The 14,298-nt window shown below is 56.0% G+C and overlaps 7 protein-coding genes across 7 annotated transcripts; 5 read left to right on the forward strand and 2 right to left on the reverse strand.

Annotated features, from left to right (window-relative positions):
* Positions 1-77: 77 nt before the first annotated feature.
* Positions 78-1,071, reverse strand: DL89DRAFT_320815 (NAC-domain-containing protein; the record flags this gene model as incomplete). The annotated part of the gene is made up of 4 exons (XM_040891237.1): positions 483-1,071; positions 335-391; positions 204-249; positions 78-168 (listed from the first exon to the last, which is right to left on the reverse strand). Exons 1-4 carry the CDS (start codon positions 700-702, stop codon positions 78-80), a joined length of 414 nt encoding a protein of 137 aa, XP_040746497.1. The 5' UTR covers positions 703-1,071.
* Positions 1,072-1,201: 130 nt separating this feature from the next.
* On the reverse strand, positions 1,202-5,090 carry DL89DRAFT_274088 (RecF/RecN/SMC protein; the record flags this gene model as incomplete). Its single annotated transcript, XM_040889140.1, is given in 11 exon segments — positions 1,202-1,351; positions 1,419-2,015; positions 2,170-2,511; positions 2,552-2,728; positions 2,751-2,931; positions 2,972-3,191; positions 3,217-3,236; positions 3,256-4,341; positions 4,367-4,388; positions 4,465-5,033; positions 5,053-5,090. 11 exon segments carry the CDS (start codon positions 5,088-5,090, stop codon positions 1,202-1,204), a joined length of 3,402 nt encoding a protein of 1,133 aa, XP_040746498.1.
* Positions 5,091-6,497: 1,407 nt separating this feature from the next.
* On the forward strand, positions 6,498-6,977 carry DL89DRAFT_265292 (uncharacterized protein; the record flags this gene model as incomplete). The annotated part of the gene is made up of 1 exon (XM_040886603.1): positions 6,498-6,977. A coding segment is annotated over one exon (480 nt), but the record flags the coding sequence as incomplete, so codon positions are not given.
* Positions 6,978-8,418: 1,441 nt separating this feature from the next.
* Positions 8,419-10,602, forward strand: DL89DRAFT_88878 (uncharacterized protein). Its single transcript, XM_040892212.1, has 2 exons — positions 8,419-8,449; positions 8,559-10,602. The coding sequence occupies exon 2, from the start codon at positions 8,693-8,695 to the stop codon at positions 10,412-10,414; it is 1,722 nt and encodes a 573-aa protein (XP_040746500.1). The 5' UTR covers positions 8,419-8,449; positions 8,559-8,692; the 3' UTR covers positions 10,415-10,602.
* On the forward strand, positions 10,602-11,407 carry DL89DRAFT_88912 (uncharacterized protein). Its single transcript, XM_040892213.1, has one exon. The coding sequence runs from the start codon at positions 10,790-10,792 to the stop codon at positions 11,273-11,275; it is 486 nt and encodes a 161-aa protein (XP_040746501.1). The 5' UTR covers positions 10,602-10,789; the 3' UTR covers positions 11,276-11,407.
* A 210-nt stretch (positions 11,408-11,617) lies between these two features.
* Positions 11,618-12,280, forward strand: DL89DRAFT_220832 (Co-chaperone Hsc20; the record flags this gene model as incomplete). Its single annotated transcript, XM_040884475.1, has 1 exon — positions 11,618-12,280. The coding sequence occupies one exon, from the start codon at positions 11,618-11,620 to the stop codon at positions 12,278-12,280; it is 663 nt and encodes a 220-aa protein (XP_040746502.1).
* A 305-nt stretch (positions 12,281-12,585) lies between these two features.
* Positions 12,586-14,127, forward strand: DL89DRAFT_290909 (general substrate transporter; the record flags this gene model as incomplete). Its single annotated transcript, XM_040890144.1, has 3 exons — positions 12,586-13,872; positions 13,914-13,991; positions 14,083-14,127. 3 exons carry the CDS (start codon positions 12,586-12,588, stop codon positions 14,125-14,127), a joined length of 1,410 nt encoding a protein of 469 aa, XP_040746503.1.
* Positions 14,128-14,298: the final 171 nt, after the last annotated feature.

Genomic DNA, 14,298 nt, shown 5'->3' on the forward strand with positions numbered 1-14,298 from the left:
GTCCTTTTTTCAACAAAAAAGTATATTTTTGGTGGAACAAAAGTGAAAAGCGGGATGCTTAGTCGGCAGCGTTGAGGTCAGGTCTCGCCCTTGGCGGCCTCATCCTCGGCCTCGACGAGCTCGGGGATGTCGTCGTCGACGTTGCCAATGTTGGCCTGGTTCTGGAAGCTCTCAGGCAAGCTTCTTCAGGATCAGCCAGCGACTCGGGGCCGAGCTGCGACAGGATCTCCGGGAACATCTCCTCGATACCTAAAAGCAACGGGACAAGCAAAGAAGAATTAACCTGAATGCACACTGCAAACCCCCCCCCGTCATCACCCGCATGTATGCTTACCCTTGTTCTGGCTCTTGCCAGCGATGACAAAAGTGTTGCCGGCAATCGACGCGCTGACTACAATGCAGAGATATCATGCAATTAGCATACACAGAATTGCACACGCAGTGTTTGACATGCAGCAGATGCAGAGCTGGCGAGTACTTACCACGCGGGGCAACAAAGTTGGTGATCTTGCCGTCATCATGGAACATGTTGACCTCCTCAATGGCAGAGATCGGCTGCACGTTCAGCTGCTTTAGGGTCGATGCCAGCTTCTTGTCCTCCTTCACGGCCGGCTTGTGCGCAGCCTTGACCTTGCGGCGGGGAGTGCCCTTACCGCCGGTGCGGACCTGGGCCTGGAGCTTGGCAAGCTTCTCGGGGTTCATTTTTCTACACACAGCGTTGACAGGAACATCATGTCGCTTAGCTTGGCCCACACAAACACTTGCCAGGGGTTTGGAACTCACGCGTCCTGCTTTCGTAGTAGCTGCCGCGTACTGCTCGAATGCGGCTGTGATTACGCAGCTCTGATTTGGTCGGTGAGGAGGGGAAATTCTAGCGGCACAAACTGGCTCCTCAAGCCCCGATCCTCCTTCCAGCTGCGTGTGCTCTCTTCGTTTCGTTCCAACAGCAACCCGACATGCCGACACCTACCTCTTCCTGGTGACAAAAAGGGGGGTGTTTCGAAATCAGAAGCGATTTTTTTTGAAAAGGAGAAATCGACCTCTCTTTATGCTGCGAATGGCGAATCCACTTCACCTGCTGAGAGGGAGAAAAAATTGAACGGGCTCCCCATGCATATTCCGCGCGCGAGTGCGCATATATAATTGGAAGGCTATGATTGGATAGAGAATAGACTCACGTGGAAACTTTAGGGTCAGCCGCTCAGGCCGGGAACTGCTCGAGATCCACGGTGAGCACGTGCGAGCTGTTCTCGGCCTGGTCGCGGTAGATGCCGACGAGTGACTTGGCGCGCTCGTACAGCGCTTGCTTGAGAGAGATGACGATGAACTGGAAGTCGGCCTCCTTGGGCGGCTGCTTGTCGTCGCCGCTGGCAGTGCGCTTGGTGCGGGCGCTCTGGCGCAGCGCATAGTGGCCCGACTCGGCGACGTCCAGCTCCACGTCCGTCATCGGTGGCGGGCGGGGCATCAGCCTCAGGCTGGGCGCGTGCGTGCTCGCGCAGGTAGTTGGCCAGCTTGGAGACATTGGCCAGGTCCAGGGCTGCATCGACCTCGTCGAGCACAAAGAAGGGAGCGGGGCGGAAGGCCTGCAGCGAGAACAGCAGCGCCAGGGCAGCCACCGACTTTTCGCCACCGCTGAGCTGATCCATGTCGCGGAAGCGCTTGAGCGGGGGCATGGCGTGGTATTTGATGCCGCCCAGGTACGGCGAATCGGCATCCTCCAGCGCCAGATACGCGGTGCCGCCCAGCGGGAACACTGGGCTCTGCGTCAGTGCCTTGTAGGCGTGGTCGATTCCAGATGCCAGGTGGCTGTAGCACCGCATGAACAGGTCGTGCCGCCGCCGCCGCACGGTCTGGAACCGCTCCTTGGCATCCTTGGCTGCCTGCCGCGCTACGTTGTGCTCGCCCTCAATCTCGCGCAGCCGCTGCCGTGCAGCCTCCAGCCGCTCACGTGCGTGCGGGTTCGGGTTCAACGCGTCGATTTCGGCTGACAGTCGCGCAATATCGTCGGCAAACTGCTGCTCGGACCGTCGCCAGATCGCCGTTGCGGATGCGACTCGGCAGCTGCGAGTAGTCGGCCTCGATCTCGTCGGCCGCAATTGCCGATGTCTGCGAGCCGTTGAGCGAGAGCTGCGACATGTACGACTCGGCCAGCTGCGTGCCCGCCGCGACGCTGGTCGTGGCCTCCAGCGCAAGCGCCTCAAGCGAGCCCTGGAGCAGCGGGAGGCGGATGTCCTCGAGTTTGCAGCGCCGCAGCACTGCGAATTTGTCGGCCATGACACGGTCGAGCTCAGTGGCCTTGGCGCTAAACTCCTTGCTCATCTGGTCCAACTCGCGCTGCCCCTCCTCGAGCCCCTGCCGCGCCTTGCCAACATCCTCGCTCACGTCGCCATACTTGCCATTCAGAGTGCTGAGCTCGCTGCGCAAGCCCTCGAGCTGCTGCACCAGTGCAGCCATGTCTGCCGTCTCGCGGTCCAGGTTGGCCCGCAGCCCTTCGAGTGAGCTCTGCGTGGCCTGCAGCTGACTCCGTCAGGCGGTCCAGCTTGCCCTGCACCTCTGCTAGCTGCTGTCGCTCAAACTCGCGCTGGCTGTCAAGCCGCGACAGGTGCGTCGTGAACTGCAGCCGCCGCTCGGCCGTGGCCTCGGTGGCAACCAGCAGCTGCTTCTCGAACTCGTCAACACTACTGACCCCGACAGTCTGGCAGAACTGCACGAAAATCGGCTCGGCAATCTGGCCGATGCGTGCGCTGAACCTCATCACGCTCGCGCCTGACCGCATCCAGGTCGTCTTCGGCCTGCTGGGCAGTTGGCTCGCCCTCGGCAATCTGCCGTTCAATGTGTTTGCGCTCACTGGCAATGCCCTCAAGCTTGCGCGTCACAGCATCCAGCGACTCGCGCGACAGCTGCAGCTTGGTCTCGAGTCCTGATAGATAGCTGCCGACCAACTCCTCCTTGCCGAGCTTGCGGCGCTCACGGGCGACGATTGTGCAGCTCCTCTGTGAGCCGGTCGCGCGCCCTGCGCAGCTTCTCGACCTCGGCAGCCTCCCACCGCCGCGCCTGCGCCTGCTGCCCGCTGCCGCGTCCGCTTGTACCGCCGGTGATCAAGCCGCTGCGGTGAATAACTGAGCCATCCAGCGTCACCGCCTTGACCTCAAGCCGCCGCTCGTAGCAGACATGCCGGGCCACGTTCGATACTGTCGCATATCAGCGCGTTGGCACACGCATGCAGCACTGCCAGCCTCGACGCTCCGGTCGTACTTTAGCACGTCTGTCGCCAGACGCGCTCCGGTGTGCACGTGCCGCAGGCTGTCGTTGGTCGCCTGCGGCTGCAGCGTGTCTAGCGGCAGGAACGTCGCCTGGCCTGCGCGCTGCTCCTTCATGTAGTTGATGCACTCGATGGCCGTCGCCTGCTGGTCAACCACAATTGCGTCCACGTGCCGTCCCAGCACCGTCGCCACACCGATCGCGTAGCGCTGCTGCGTTGGCTGGACCAGCTCCGCCAGCCGACCATGCACGCCAGAAAAAACGCGCTGCAACGCGCTGATGACGTCCCTGAGCCGTGCCTCACGCGTCGACTCGCGCTGGTCGGCCCGTGCCTGCGCCAGCTGCTTCAGCACACCCGACAGCTTCTCGTTGAGCTCGACCTCGAGCTGCACAAGCCGCTCGTGGTCGCTCTTGGCCGCCTCCACGCTACGTCGCGCCTGCTGCATTTCCTGCTGCACTGCAGCCAGGTCCGCCTGGGCTTGCTGCTGCTGCTGCTGGACTGCATGTCCCGACGCTTCCACGCTCTCGAGCTGGCTGCGCAGTGCCCCAAGCTTATCGCCAGCCCGCCTTGCTGCCTCGCCCATCAACTGCACCTGCCGGTCCAGCGTGTCGCGTCGGTACGCGTCCTCGACCGACTCGCTGCGCAGCTGCTCCGAAAGCCGGTTGTACTCGGCCATGGTCGCCTCGTTGATCTGTGTGCCGCGCCGTGCCTGCGCTGCCTGCGCCTGCTCGTCAAAACGCGTCGCTGCGTCCTGCACGCGCTGGTGTTCTTGATCAAGCTCCTCAACAATCTTGCGCTGCCGGTCAACATCCTCCTGCGCGCGCCCCACATTCTCGCCGATCCGTGCTGCCTTGCGCTCCGCATGGGCCACTTTCTCGCCCAACCCTGCAAGAGTCGGCTGCCGCCCCTCCATCTTTTGCTCGACGAGCTTGATTCTGGCGCTCCTGGCGGTTGACAGCTTTGAACGCCTTGGCCTGCTTCTTCTGCTCGGCCTGAAGGCTAGCGTCCAGCCGCGCCCGCTGCTCGCTGGCCCCAACAATCGATTCGCCGTGCAGCGTGCCCATCTCCGCCTTGATCTCCTTGATGCGGTTCTCGGCCACATACAGCTTGTACAGCATCTGCTGCACTGTCAACTTGCTGCGCGTCTTGACCTTGCCCTCGTACAGCTCAAGTTCGCGCTTCTGCTCCAGAATCGACTGCACCTTCCGCTGCCACCGCGCGCTTCTTGTTGTACGCAAATGTGGACTGCTCCGCAGCCGTATCCTGCTCCTTTTCGAGCTCCGTGTACCGCTGGTGCAGCTCCCATGACCCACTGATCTGCTCTACCAGACGCGTCAGGTCTTTTGGCGACTGCGATGCCACCGCCTCCACGTCGCCCTGGAACACCAAAAAGTTTTTGGCCCGCACCAGGATGTTTTGATTCTCCAGCGCCTGGTTATACGTCTGCTGCGTCACCACGCGCCCGTTGATGCGATATTCGCTCGTTCCTGACACGCTGATCGCACGCTGGAAGTTAATCGTGAATCCGTGGTCGTCCTCGTACACCACCTTCACCCACGCGCTTCGCTCATTCTGGTCGCCTGCTTCGTCAATCACATGCCCGTTGCGCGTCTCCACTGTGCGTCCGCGGTACACCAGATCCCGCAGCTGCGACGACCGCAGGTGTGACGACTTGACACCCAGAACGAAGCTGATCGCGTCCATCAGGTTCGACTTGCCGGCGCCGTTCGGTCCCACCACCGCTGTGAAGCTGGTGAACTGGCCCGATGACCTGGTGGCCGCGATATGACTTGAAGTTCTCAAGCTCCAATTGAACAAGCCTTCCCATGCTTAAAGATAGATTGTTGCGTTCAGAATAGTAAGAGGATAGAGTTACAGTGCCAGTCCGGAGACGAAAGAAAGCATCTGGAGTTGAAACACCATGACGCGTTTAGCTAAACGCGTAGCGTTGGTTGAGCCGAGCCTGATGCGAGCCGAGCTGCGCTGTTTTTTGATGCCAAATTCAGCCATATATATGCCTGTCCAACTCATGGGACAATGGACGCAGCACATCCGCCGACCACATGATAAGAATCGGCAGGCACGCTGGCTGGACTTGCCTCTCTCCCTTCCTCTGCTCTCTCTCTGTCGCCTTCTCTGTCTTGGACCTCGAACCAGTGCATACATTTCAGTCCTCTATCACCAGACAGAATGGCGGGGCTTACAAAGAGCAAGCTGGAATCCATGCGCGACATTGCTGAGAAGATAGCTGATGCCCACTCAATCACCGGAGCCTGGTTCTTTCTCGAGGCCCTGCTAGCCCAGGTCGGGATCACTCACCACAACGGCTACACATTCCACAAAAGGATCAAAAAACTGGCGCCAGGTAAAGCGAGACCCACGACAAAAAACCTGCGGGTGAGTATCCAGGACGTGAACATCATCGTTGTTGTCCCTGCCTTTGGCGACATAGAGTACCGCAAGGTCAGAGGATCTCCTGATGCGGTGCATGACCTGTGGCAATGGCGTCCCAGTGGGGCTGCTTCTGAACCCAGCCCAGTTAACTGTTTTCAAAATCGATCAGGATGTGCGGCCCTTCAAACCGCGCGAGTCTGACAACTACGATGTTGTCGATGAGCTAGAGGTGGTTATTGAGTTTTTGGGATCGCTGCGTCGGCCCGACCTTGAGGAGCGGCTACACCAGCCTTGCTATCGAATGATCTCCGTCCCCATGTTAGTCTTGTAATGCGTTTAACCAATACACAGTGCAATATCATATACATGCAAGCTGTTGTCTGCTGTGCCTATCACCGCTGTGTACAAAAGCCTCACTTCCCATCAGAAGACGCCGAAACTTGGGAATTGCCCACGGCGCTAGCAGCAATCCCTGTTCAAAGCAGGCGGAAAAGCCACTGACAAGCTTGGCCCGATTTTATGTACATGACAAAGTTGTCTGGCATGTCGGAACGAAAAAAAGCTGCCTTGGCGGAGGTTCAAAAATATAGGAAAAATATCTACCATGTCCTTAAACATCTGACATCATCACATGGCTTCCTCGGCCATTCGTATCCACGACAGGGCTTAGGAAAGTATGTCATAACGTACTAACAAACCAACGATCAGCAGGTCACATTGCGTGATTTGTGTCGAGCAGTTCAATTATAAACACTGTCTTGGAGTGTGAGTGGAGCTGCTGTAAACTACTTCCACTCAACCCGTACCATCATACAGCTAACAAATTACAATCAAATCCAAGTTGCGATGGCATCCCATTACCAACGATAGACGCCTAGCAACCCAGTGGGTTGCTGATGTACTCTCCAAAAATCCCTCTGCTGCTGCAACATGGATATTCGTTGAAGCCCTCCTCGAGAATGCCGGCATACACGCCAGGTACGGCTACAGAATTACCAAGAGGAACCTACGTGCTCAAGAGAGCAACGGTAACAGCAGTCGACAAATGAAGGTGACCATTGGACATACAAATATCCTCGTCATCCGCTACATACCCGAAGGAAGCAACCGACAGGTAGCTATGGATTATCTGCGCAAGTCTATGAACGCTCTGGGCAGATTCCCCACTGGTATTCTCATGTACGCAAACCGCTTCGAGGCATATCAGTGGAGCAGCGAGTGTTCAGGCGCCAGGTTGTACTGCATGGGCAAGACAGACCTGTTTCAGCAGTGCGATCAAATCATGGACTATTTGGTTAGGACTGCGCAGACCCACACTTGAGGCTACTCCGACAAACTCTTAGTGTGCTGGACTTGCACTGCCGATGGCCGTAGACGAAGATGATCTAGATATTTTCTCACAAAGCAATGCAACGACTAAGTAGCAGATATATTTATGCGAACGACCCAGACCCAGGAACAGATCCATCCAAGCGCTTGTGGAGCTCACAAAACTTTGAATCTCAGCTCATCCATGTACTCTATGTATCCAATGATGCGTGTATGTCATGATTCCCTAGTCGTGGCCCACCCTCCCCTTCAGAATCCTTCCGTCAGAAAAAATGTCCACGGCAGCCGATCCTCATGTGCAAGCACCATGCACACATGACCGCGGCAACTAAAAAGCCGGCTGAACGCAACCCTACCCTACTCGGCTTCTGAAAAACGGCGTCAAAAAGTCCGTCTGAGGATGTGTAATCTTGTGCAAGGCTTGCCCCTACCTTGCTCCGAGTCCCATCACTGAGCTTCTCTTTTGAAGGAAGGAAACGCCAGACATGATAATCATTGATTTGCAACGGCCGCAGCCAAATACACCTGCTTGCATCCCCTGTTTCCGAATACCACCCTGGTCCGCAACAGTTGTCAACTCTATACGCTCCCACTGCCAATAAGAAAGGCAGCCAGTGGGTCGCTCCAACTTCCATGCTCAGAGATGCTGGCGCCAACTGTGAACGCATGCTGCATGCGGCTTCGTTGCTCATTGGGAGGGAGGGATATGGCTGGCTGGCTGTCCACAATGGCAAGGGGAAGTGACAGAGAGATAGAAGGATGTAGTTGCGACTGCCGAAAACCTATTCTCCAACCATCAGAGTTGATATTGTCACTTGGGTATTCCCGCCGAAAGCAGCTAGGTTGAGAAGGGGTACAGCAAGCTCACCAACATACATGCAAGAATCGTATTAAAACCCATTGTACCAACCCAACTAATAAGCCCCCGAAACAAGATTTCAAAGAGCCTCTTCAGACCCACTCTCTGATTCCCTGTGTCGGAAGGTCCCACCTTCCTTGTTGCCTCCCGCTGGAATGCTACACCTGGGGGTAAGCCATGTCCTTTGTTCTAGTACAGGCAGCAGCAACCTTAATTAAACACCCCACAGTTTAAACAGGGTGCTAGGACATGGAGGCCATTTAGCGCAATTTTCACTCGGCGACGCTCATGCATGATGCTACAGAGAGAAGCAGGCATGGCATAGGCATAGGAGAGTGGAAAAGGAAGCGATGGCACACTACCCAAATAATTGTCTTTTACAAAATGACCACCCCCTTGCTCAAACATTTTCACACATCACCACACTATCCTGATTTTTTGGTGCCTGGTCAAATGCTTTCAGTGTGACCAAGTAGGGGCCGGACATGTCAACTGGGAGAGACAAATAAGTAAATGCAATCTTTCACTATGCGTCTGGATGCAAGCTAAGCCAGCCGATAAATAGAGTAGATACGTGGAAACGGTCAGCGACGGTATAGCAGAAAGTGAGTTTTTTGCTGAAAGCGAGGAAATCCTGCAACTGAAACTTCATTAAATAGCTACCGGCATTCCTTCTCCCTGTCTCCACCTATTCTTCTTCCTCTCCTTTTTCAGCCATGTAGCCTCCCTCCGCCTTGCACACTACTCTATCATGAAATTTGACCATTTTTGCCGTACCGACAGCTCCATCCTCACCAGGATTCTCGAGTTTGTAATCCGCCCTCTGCTGCATTCAGGGTTCACCATGAATGAGTACTTTTCGGCCATGCAGCTTGCCGGCATTCAATCATACTTGGCGCTATTGCTTCCCAGACTTTGCCTGCCAGTACCTTGTGCTGCACCGCCAGGTCAGCGGTGCATGCGAAAAGAAAGGGGTGCGCTCGTTCCACAAAGGGCACTGGCTGTCAAACTACCGCTTCCTATCATCCATGGGCAAGTTGCATCATGCCATTGAATTCCGGGTCGCCATGCTCGATGAATGCAGGCATAGCTTGATGCTGGCCCAGGCTATTCGGGGTGCAGGTATTGGTGCCTGCCAGATGCCGAATGTGCAAAGTCTGGTGTTTATCGGCGGCGGGATATTCACTTCTAGCATGTACATCTACCGGAGGGATCGCATGAAAATTGACAAGGACGCTGTCTCTCTGCTGCAAAGGACCTTCCCCAGCTTTACCAGCATGCGGTATTCCCTGGCCGACTCTTCCTTTCCGACTGCTGGCCTTCCAGCCTACCCGAACACGGAAAGCTCCCGGTTCTACGAAATGCTGTTGGCAAGTCGGCTCTGCTCTCTGCGCATGGCACAGGCATTTAACCCAGTGCCTGTCAATACCACCATCCAGTTTTCGCACCACCTTACGCATCTGCAGATGAACGCTGAGCTTGTCGCCAACAACCAGGCATTCGGGTTGCTTCCTGTCGATCAGCTCAGGCGTCTCGAGATGGTTAACATCGATGGTGTTGCGCCCTGGGACAAGTTTGAGCGCTCTGGCAACACTGTCAAGTTCCCGAATGTCGAATGCCTGGTCATGCGCTTCCGAAGAACCATGCACCTGCGGCTGAAGTTCCCAGGCTACAACCTCAGGCTGCAGTTTCCATCGCTGCAATTTCTTACCATCTGCGATGCCGGATACGCATATCGAGACCTGTACATATTCTTTTCCCGGTACCAGCTGGCGTCTGTGGATATTTCTGAGTGTCTGGACCACTACGAGATGATCGACCCCAGCATCTTCGAGAACAGCAAGGTGCTGAAGATAATGTGCCTGATGCCCAAGACAAAGGAGGGCACCAGGCTCTCGTCCAGCATGTTCCATGCCATGTTCAGCCAATGTGCCACCGCTGAGAAGATGTCACTCGCTGGCCTTTACTACCCAAATCCAAGACTAGTTCTGTGGACAATGCTGCTGTCGCTCGACATATCGATATGCATTGCTGACTACCAGAGTCTTGTCAGCCTCATCAGCCAACTTCCGTTTCTGAAGGAGCTGTGCATGTGCTGCTTTTCAATGGACCGCCGCGACGCTGTGTTGACCATCTACACCGACCTGGATGCAACATTCGCATATAACGATATTATGCACCGGCCCGAGGATAGGTCAGCAGTCAACTTCAATCTTCGCAGGCTCGAGATAAATGCGGCACAGGCACTGAACAAGATAGCAATCCTGGCGCTTGCTTGTCGGCTCCCCGCGCTGTGCCAGCTTGGGGTCAACAAAGAGCATGTCGACGGTCTTCACAGCATGGTTAAGGCAGCCAATTGGCTCAAGGACAGGGTCTTCGTTCCACAAATTCCAGCCACTAAGCTAGGCACCTTTTTGTATATTTTCCTTCTCAATTTCTGGCACCGTCAGGTTCTTGGCACTGCTGCGCACACAGAAAACATGGCGAATACATCGTGCTGGTGGTGGCAAAAGGACCCAATTGATGAGACTTCCATTGTCCTTTGCCACTATGTATGCCCCCGTCTTTAGCGGGTTTGAGCAGCAAGCAAGATGGGCGTCCATTGTTTACATTCCATACCAGGCCCTTAAAACCCAGGGGATGGTGCCTGCATGACGCTCCTTGGCCGTTGTCTCCTCGCTAATTTTTTTTACTTCCTTTTCGTCTAGTTCAATATTGCAGCTGGTTTTTTTTATAAATGACTCAAAATGAGAATGCTTCTCCTGTCCCGCCGCCCAGAAACACTCCAGCTCGCGGGCACCATGATGTAGCACAGGCTAAGCGCAAACAGCCCCAGGGCAAGCACCACCACAGTGCCCACGCAGAGAAAAAGGCATCAGATACGGGGGCTGTTACACAAGCTGAGAAGAAGCAGAAGCCGCCATCTAAAGCGCGATCCGCGAACGATGGCACAGCCCGATGTCGACAAGCGACTCAAGAAGCTGCACCGCCGAGCCAAACTCCTAGACAGCCAGTTTTCATGCTGCTGTGGCCTGCTGCGCTTTGGGCTTGACTCCCTTATCGGCCTCATTCCGGTTATAGGCGACTTTGCCGGTGTATTCCTCGCAGTCACCTACATGAACACAATCCGGCGGCAATTTGACATTCCGGCGACGCTGGCATCGCAGATGACGCTCAACATTGGTATAGATTTTGCCGTCGGGCTGGTCCCGCTGCTGGGTGATATTGTGGACACCATGTTCAAAGCCAATATGCGCAACTACAAGATCGTCGAAGAGTACGTCGCGAAATCGCGTGCTGATGCATCATTAAGAACCGTTGAAGAGGGACGCGCTGGCCAACACCATTCAAAGCGGGATTATCTGCCCACGGTCCCTCTGAGGAATGCGGAGCATATCACGCAGGCATTGGCCAACTCGCGCAAAAAGTAGCGGCGGCTCAGCATCGGCACCGGGTACCGCTGCTTCGTCATAAGACACCTTGTTTTGTGCGCCTTTTTCATCCCCAACTTTTGGCTAGCAGCGGCGGTGCTTATCGCTCCAACCTTTCTGCTTTTCATTTATTTTTCTATTTTCCATTTGCTTCTCTTTTTGGAATGCAGCGTCACTTTACACTAAAGTACTTGCAGAGACTCGGTACAGCAGCCGGTGCGCAGCAGGCTGGTGCACGGCGGCGAGCCGTAGCTACCTGTGTGCATGCAGCCAGTACACTGGCACAGCCAGCAGCAGCAGCCACACACTGGCCGGCTGGTGAGCTCGTTCTCTACCGCCACGATGGCTCAGCACACAGCAACCGCAGCAGCGCCTGAGACTCTGCCAAAGAAGAGAAAGACCTGTTGGCACTGCCAGCAAGAGTCCGATCCCGCAAGTGTTTTCTGCTCCAACAACAAGTGCGGGGCCATTCAGCCTGTGGGCCCAACAACAACCTACTTTGACGTGTTGGTGGGCGGCCGGCGAACCTTTGATGTCGACATGGGCGAACTGCGGCGGGTGTTCCTGAAACTGCAGCAGGGCGTGCATCCCGATAGCTACTCACAGAAGGAAGACATTGAGCGGACTTTGGCCGAGACGCAGTCGTCGTGGATCAACCGCGGATATGCTACCCTGCGCGACCCACTGCACCGGGCGCACTACCTGCTGAAGCTGGCCGGGCGTAAAATCAACGAGGAGGACAAGATCACTGACCCAGAGCTGCTGATGGAGGTCATGGAGCTGCGCGAGGAGATTGAAATGGCGCAGAGCGAGGAGCAGATGGCCGCAATAAAGCGCAGGAACGACAGCAGCATTGAGCATGTTGTTAGGGAACTGGCCGCGGCGTTTGGCCAAGACGACCTCGATCGTGCGCGGCAGCTCACTAACCACTTCCAGTATCTGCGCCGGGTGTCGCAGGCGATCCAGAACTGGGAGCCTGGAAAGTCGGTAGATATCGGCAATTGAATGCTGTCTGAGAATGCGTGACTGCTGGCCTACTGCCGCTAGTGAAAGCAGCACCCATCTGGGGCGGGCCTGGCCCGCCTGCCAGTTCGGAATGTCAAAGCCCGACTTTTGCAATACCAGTTTCGGTCGCTACTTTTCTGCTCGGCTACTCCTCCCACGCAGCATTGTGGACAGGCTAATTTGCCGCATCGATGGCAAGCATGTGTGGCCTCCGTCATGGCCACCAGTTCCCCTCTGCTTGCCTTTTTTGAATTTATTAAAATTTCCACTTCCAATTTCAATACAGTATCTCTCCCCCTCGTTGAATGACTGCCAACGGCGATATCGAACATGGCGATGCAGATAGGGCGGCAGGCGTGCCAGCAGGTACCATTGAGCAGTCGCCGCTGCTGCACAATGGGGGAAATGCAACCAGCAACCTGACAGCGCTGGTGAGCAGCGGCGACGGCCCGAGGTCAATGGATAGCGGCATTACACGCACATGCCTAGCCAGCGCCATTATCATGGCCATTGCGCCGCTGCAGTACGGATACCACATTGCAGAACTCAATACGCCCAAGGGAATTATCACAAAGTGCGACAGCGACGCAGCACATGGCAGCCGCCTGCCGCTGTGTCTCCCAATGAACGACAACATGTACTCGCTGGCCACATCCATCTTTGCTATCGGTGGGCTGTTTGGGTCGCTAGCAGCTGGATGGATGGCCGAGCGGTGGGGACGGCGCGGCGCGCTCATGTACAACAACCTGCCGTTTGTCATTGGTCCACTGCTGATGGCCTTTGCGCTGACGCCTGGCATGCTGGTTGCAGGGCGGCTCATTAGCGGGGTTGGCTCAGGCGCGTCTATCGTCATTGCACCGCTGTACCTGTCGGAGATCGCGCCGGTCAAGCTGCGCGGCACGCTGAATCTGCTGAATCAGCTGAGCATCGTGGTGGGAATCCTGGTCACGCTGGTAATCGGCGTGCTGGCCAATTCTGGCCCGTACTGGCGTGTCAGCGTCGGGTTTGGCCTGGTGCTTGCTAGCCTGCAGCTCTTGATTATCCAATTTGCCGTTGAGAGCCCGCGGTATCTGTGGTCACGTGGCCAGAGGGTTGAAGCCCGCCATGTTCTGCGCTATCTGCGGGGCACAGCCAACGTGGATGATGAGGTAGCGGGGTGGGTGTCGACCAGCGACGCATCCGACAGCGACGAGGTTCCTTCGCGTGCCGAGCGGACCGTGACCATCTTCAACATCTTCATGTTCCCCGAGTACCGCAAGCCGTGGGTGCTTGTTCTGTTGCTGCAGTTTGGGCAGCAGCTATCAGGGATCAACACGGTGTTCTATTATTCGTCATCTGTTCTCGAAAAGATGTTCTCGAGCCATGTGAGCAGCATCCTGACCATGCTGATCGGTGTCCTGAATGTATTGGCCACGTCTTCAGGTGCGTTAATTGTCGACCGCTTTGGACGGCGTCCGCTGCTATTTGCCTCGATGGCGACCATGACGATCTCTATCACGCTGCTAGGCCTGAGCCTGGCGTTCAGCTGGAATGTGATGGCCGTCGCCTCGCTGTACCTGGTGGTGGCTTCGTTTGCGCCCGGCTATGGACCGGTACCGTTTTTGCTTCGGCACCGAGTTCTTTGATGTCAAAGGCAGCCGCTGCTGGCGGCTCGTGGGCGCTGGCGGCAAATTGGACTGGCACATTTATTGTTGCAGCGGCGTTCCTGCCTGTGCAGAACATCATAGGGCAGTGGGTGTTTGGCTGTATTTGTTGCCGCATTGGTGATCTGTGGTGCGGTGTTTTTTGTGCACATTCCGGAGACCAAGGGGAAAACCATCGAGGAAATCGCAAAGAAACTCAGGTGAACGCCCTTAGCAGGCTTTCTCACGTCCCTTCGCATAGCATGCTTGTTTCGAAATACAGCAAAATCCACAGCATGTGTGCTCAGGCGTTGGGCATGAGTGTGATACGGAGCTTCAATAACCACCGGACATTGCGCTGGCATGTACGTCCAGATAATAAACTGCACGCTAAAG

The sequence above is a fragment of the Linderina pennispora genome (genome assembly GCF_002104995.1).
Source record: "Linderina pennispora strain ATCC 12442 chromosome Unknown DL89scaffold_2, whole genome shotgun sequence".
Taxonomy (NCBI): Eukaryota; Fungi; Kickxellomycota; class Kickxellomycetes; order Kickxellales; family Kickxellaceae; genus Linderina; species Linderina pennispora.

Excerpts from the sequence above, each read along its gene's own strand:
- DL89DRAFT_88878 (XM_040892212.1), top strand. The coding sequence starts at position 8,693 with ATGAGTACTTTTCGGCCATGCAGCTTGCCGGCATTCAATCATACTTGG.
- DL89DRAFT_88912 (XM_040892213.1), top strand. The coding sequence starts at position 10,790 with ATGGCACAGCCCGATGTCGACAAGCGACTCAAGAAGCTGCACCGCCGA.